At 57.1% G+C, this 4,754-nt stretch overlaps 1 protein-coding gene across 1 annotated transcript in view; it reads left to right on the top strand.

The window, feature by feature from the left end:
* The window catches only part of SARDH (sarcosine dehydrogenase), a 44,539-nt gene that overhangs the window by 25,935 nt on the left and 13,850 nt on the right, over window positions 1–4,754 (top strand). The window contains exons 15-16 of the mRNA XM_004714527.2: window positions 1,455–1,568; window positions 4,101–4,248. Of these exons, the coding sequence (XP_004714584.1) occupies window positions 1,455–1,568; window positions 4,101–4,248 (262 nt within the window). The remainder of the gene's footprint in view (window positions 1–1,454; window positions 1,569–4,100; window positions 4,249–4,754) is intronic.

A 4,754-nucleotide genomic window follows, 5' to 3' on the forward strand; every position in this document is an offset into this window, starting at 1 on the left:
CTACCCATCCAACCATTCTTCCAAGCCCCCATCTATCTACCTTTTTATCCCCCATCCACCCCCCATCTGCCAGTCTATCCATCCATCCAATCATATTTCCTTCCTTTCATCCAACCATCCACCTACCCATCATCTACTCATTCATCCCTCTGCCTATCTTTTCTTTTCCTTGCCCATCATCCACTCATCCATTCTCTTTAGTTACCACTCATCCTCCTTCCGACCCACCCACTCTCCTTACCCATCCATCCATCTTTCCATGCATCCACTCACCCATCCATCCATCCATCCGTCCATCCATCCACGTTCCATCCACATACTCATGTATTCAGCAGACATTCACTGAGCGCCTGCCATGGCTGGTGCAGTGCTAGGTTCTGCAGTGTCTAAGATATGAATTTCATCCCTAAACCTTCTCCATATTTTATGGACATTGGCTGGGATGGTGGGAGCCAGTGGAAAGGTGTTTCAAGAAAGAAGCGGTTAGGGGAGTGTGTTAGTCTTGGTAGACTAGAGAAACAAATCCAGGGAGACTCATAATCATATAAGAAAGAGCTTTATATACTAGAGCAATTACTCATTAAGAAAGCATCCCAGCCCAGCCCAAGTCCGTAAGTCCAATATTAGTCCATAAAACCAGTGCCAGTCTATGAATTCCTCTTTAGACTCACACAGCACATGCAATTATGCCAAATGCAGGAAGATCACTGGCCAGTGGGTGGAAAGTCTCGTGGATCCAGTGGTGGTGGAAGCATCTCAGTGCTGGCAGGGGTCTCCACGTGGCTCCTTCAGCTGCGAGGCGCTGATTGCCATCAGCCTGTCTCCATGTGGCTTGTCAACAAGAATGTCTGTCTGGGAGTGAGCGAATGTCCCACCTCCAAGGAGCTATTTATCTCCATAGTATCTCCAAATGAGGTCCTCACGCTGTGACCTGATTGACAGGCTAGACTCCACCCCTTCTTTCTTAATCCTCTCAAATTGACGCCAGATGATGTAACAACCACAGGGAGGGAGGGAATAAAAAGGAGCTGATCTCAAAGGGCTCAAGCAGAAAGAAAATATTTTGAACGTAATGATGGCAACATCCGTACACGTTCGCTTGACATAATTGATGGATTGTTATAATATTTGTAAGAGCCCCAATAAAATGATATTTTTAATGCCAAAAACCAGTAGGAGAGAGTTTAATATCATTAATGATCAAATTATTTTTAAAAAATTTTTAAAGAAGAAAGACTCTTCCAAATTTGCCCTCTCCCCAGGTGACAATGCAGGGGGCTCCTGCCTCTTGGTGGGGACATTTTATCGTAATGGAATCCCAGAGCCGAGGGTTGTTCTGAGGTTGCTGACTCGTCCTGCCAAGTGGTGGCCAGTCTCTGTGGTGGCTGTCCCCTAGGACCAGGGGCTCAGCCCTGCTGTGGTGGCCACGTGCTCTGATGTATTCCTGTCCCCAGGCTCCACCGTGTACACCTGCATGCTGAACCATCGGGGAGGCACAGAGAGTGACCTGACCGTCAGCCGGCTGGACCCTGGGCCACGGGCATCCCCGCTGGCCCCCGCCTTTGAAGGTAAGAGCAGCCTCTGGGGGCACAGGGACCCTGTGATGGTGTGGCTGCTGATGGCAGGGTGCGGGAGCCTCGGTCATCTCTGTAATGACCTCCCGTGCCTGCTGTGGTCAGGGCCAGGGAGATTAGAGGCCTCGCTTCCACTAACTGCAGGCTTGGTGCAGACAGCCATGCTGGAGCCCAGCCAGGCAGTGATTATGCCTTTGAACCTGTCTGCTCCGAGGCGGCGTGGGCGGGCTCTGAGCCTAGGGCCCTGCCACCCACTCACCGGAGCTCCTTTTACCTCCCTCATCCATTCGCCGCCAGCTCCCTCTGTGCCCGAGTTACTCCCGCCGGCCTCAAGTCTGGAAGGGAGCTAGGCTGTTGCCCAGACTGCCCTCTGCAGTCCCTCCACTTCCGCTTGCATGTCCCCAGTGACAGGGAGCTCAGTACCTATGCTTCCTTGTCTGCACAGCCCTGGCGGCTACACTGCACCCCTCACCTTGACTCCTGGCCTTGACCCTGCTTTACCCAGAGCCATTGGGCCTGTGGGCCTGTGACATAGGTGCAGCAGGGGCCGAGCAAGCCGGCCCAGGTTTGCAGGGAGGGTCCATGATCATTCCTGAGGGAACGGATTTGCTGAGAGGTGGGGTGTTAGCTGTGGGGCTTTGTGCCCTCTGGGTGACCTGACTCCCTGAGCCTCAGTTTCCCCAGCTGTGAAATAAGAGGACCCCCCTCCCAGGGTTTCTGTGAGACGCCAGCCTTGAGGTGCTGGGAGGGCTGGGAGGGGCCTCCCCGAGCCCCAGTTTCCCCTTTCCACGTGGATGCCTCCTTCCAGCTGCAGAGCGGGTCCTGAAGGGGTGGGAGGCGCTACGTGGTCTGAGAGAGGGTTAAAGTGGGGAGGTGGCAGCTCTGGGGGGTGGGAGGGTGGGGGGTGCAGTGGCTCTTGGTGGTGGTTTCTACCCTGAAGGCAGGCTGTGCGTCTGTGTTGGCTGCACAGCTCTGGGCAAGGGCCACCCACCCATCAGGCGGGGCCTGGGATCCAAGCCCTGGGGCAGGGGCAAGAGCAGAACCCAATTTATGATCGGTTTAAAAGGCCCCGTTCTGCTAGGACTATGCATGTCAGTTAAACACACGTGCGTCTCACGCGCCTGCTGCTCCCACACCAGGTCACCATCCCGCCAGGAGCTCGGCCCCTCCGCCCTGGTAGCCTATATGCAGAGCTGAGGCCCAAGGGGCGGTAATGCTCCCATGTCAGAGGGAGGGGCTTGAGAGGCCGGACAAGCAGAGAATGAATGAATGGCCTGCAGAGCTGCCCCCCCAGCTCCAGCCAGACCCCACAGAGCGCCCCCTGAGAAGCCTGGCCTTCCCACCTGACTTCCGTCCTGTCCTCACCTGAGGAGGGCCTGGGGCTGCTGCCAGTGCCCCGCCCACTGGTCCCAGGCTCCATGTGGGGGGATGGTTTTCAGAGATGGTGGCCCAGAGACTGGGTAGCTGGGCCATTCTCATGCCCTCCTGGAGTGGCTTGGTGGGGCTGAGACCCACGGGGTCCTGGATCATCAGTGTCAGTGTGTATGCGAGGGGCAAGGGGCTGGGGATACATGGGTTCCTCAGGTGTCAGGACCCCCAACACCCTGTGGGCCCCCAGCCTGGGTGTGTCTGTGGCATCTTCTCTCATCCATCTCAAAGGAGGGGGGGACGACATTTGGGGTGTCTGGCTGGTGCTTAGAAGGACTTGTCAGGCAGTGGGAGGCTCTCAGCAGCCCTGGGGTACAGGCGCTGTGGTTCTACCCGTCTTTAAAGAAAATCATTTTATTGGGGGCTCGTACAAATCTTACTATCACAATCCATCCATCCATTGTGAAGGAAACTGAGGCTCAGAAAGCAATGAGTCCCATATCTGGGCCAGGCCTGGGCTTTCCCAAGACAGGTCCTGAGGGTGGGCAGGTGGGGCAGGTCGAGGGGGGCTAGGTATGGGAGAGGAAACAAAAAGCCCCCACAATTCCCACCACTGACTCCCCCCTGACACAGGGCGACCCTGTAGCACAGGGTAGAGTTGCTCTGTGCATTTCTGAGACTGCCACTCTATGGGAGTGGAATCCTGTCTTTCTGCGACGGAGCGGCTGGTGGATTTCAATCTCTGACCATGCAGTCAGAAGCAGGGCCGCTGAGCCACCCACCTCGGCTCCCGGGAGGGACAGGGTTGGGCGGTGGGATCTGGGAAGCAGGTCTTCCTCCTCAGGTGTCATGGAACTTGAAGTTCGAGGTGTGTGGACGTGGCCCCGGGAGCTGTGTGGGGTACAGCCAGGGACTCAAGAGGGCCATAAGGCTCAGACTGCCTGTCCTGGACATCTGGGGGTTGGGGGGAGCTGAGCTGCCCAGTGCCAGACATCTGGTGTGTGGGAGGGTGGTCACCCTAGGGGTTGGTGGGGGAGGCCGGTCATCAGGTCTAACCTTTGTCACTCTTGTGAAGGAAGAAGCCAATCTGTTCTTGGTTCTCACCAGGAGGCCTCCCCGGCCCCTCCCTCTTTTGCCACGACCCACTTCTGTTTCCAGGAGATGGCTACTACCTGGCAGTGGGCGGGGCCGTGGCCCAACACAATTGGTCCCACATCACCACAGTGCTGCAGGACCAAAGGCTCCGGTGCCAGCTCATTGACCACTCGGAGGACCTGGGCATGATCAGCGTCCAGGGGCCGGCCAGGTGAGCAGAGGACACCCAGGCCTGGTGCAGTGGGTGGGCCCCCTGGGTCACCAAGCCTCTGGAGAGGCCCAGCCAGAGAAGGCCTGCGCCCGGGCTTTGCTCTGCATTTAGTCGGGGCTGGGCTGGGGGGTCTCTGGGCCTCCCCTAGCCTGGGAGTGGAGTGTGCCTCCCTCGGCTCGGGGACACTGGGCTGCCGCTGACGGCTCCTAGGCTGGGATGTGGGCAGGAAAGTAACTGTCCACAGACGGGTCCCCCATGGGACGAGCTATTCAACTCTGTGTGTGCGCACAGGGCACCTCCCAAGGGGGTCAGGAGGCTGTGGCAGGGACGCTGCCCTCCATGGAATGAGCTCGGGAAACTCTAAACAAGGTGTGTCTGCTGGTGAACCTGCTACTCACTCAGTCACTTCTGGTTTACTGAGCCTCATCCCACTCAGTCAGTCCCTGTTTACTGAGCCTCATCCCACTCAGTCAGTCCCTGTTTACTGAACCTGCTCCCACTCAGTC

This window comes from Echinops telfairi, unplaced genomic scaffold, assembly GCF_000313985.2.
Source record: "Echinops telfairi isolate 266 unplaced genomic scaffold, ASM31398v2 ScPeMD7_25;HRSCAF=90, whole genome shotgun sequence".
Taxonomy (NCBI): domain Eukaryota; kingdom Metazoa; phylum Chordata; class Mammalia; order Afrosoricida; family Tenrecidae; genus Echinops; species Echinops telfairi.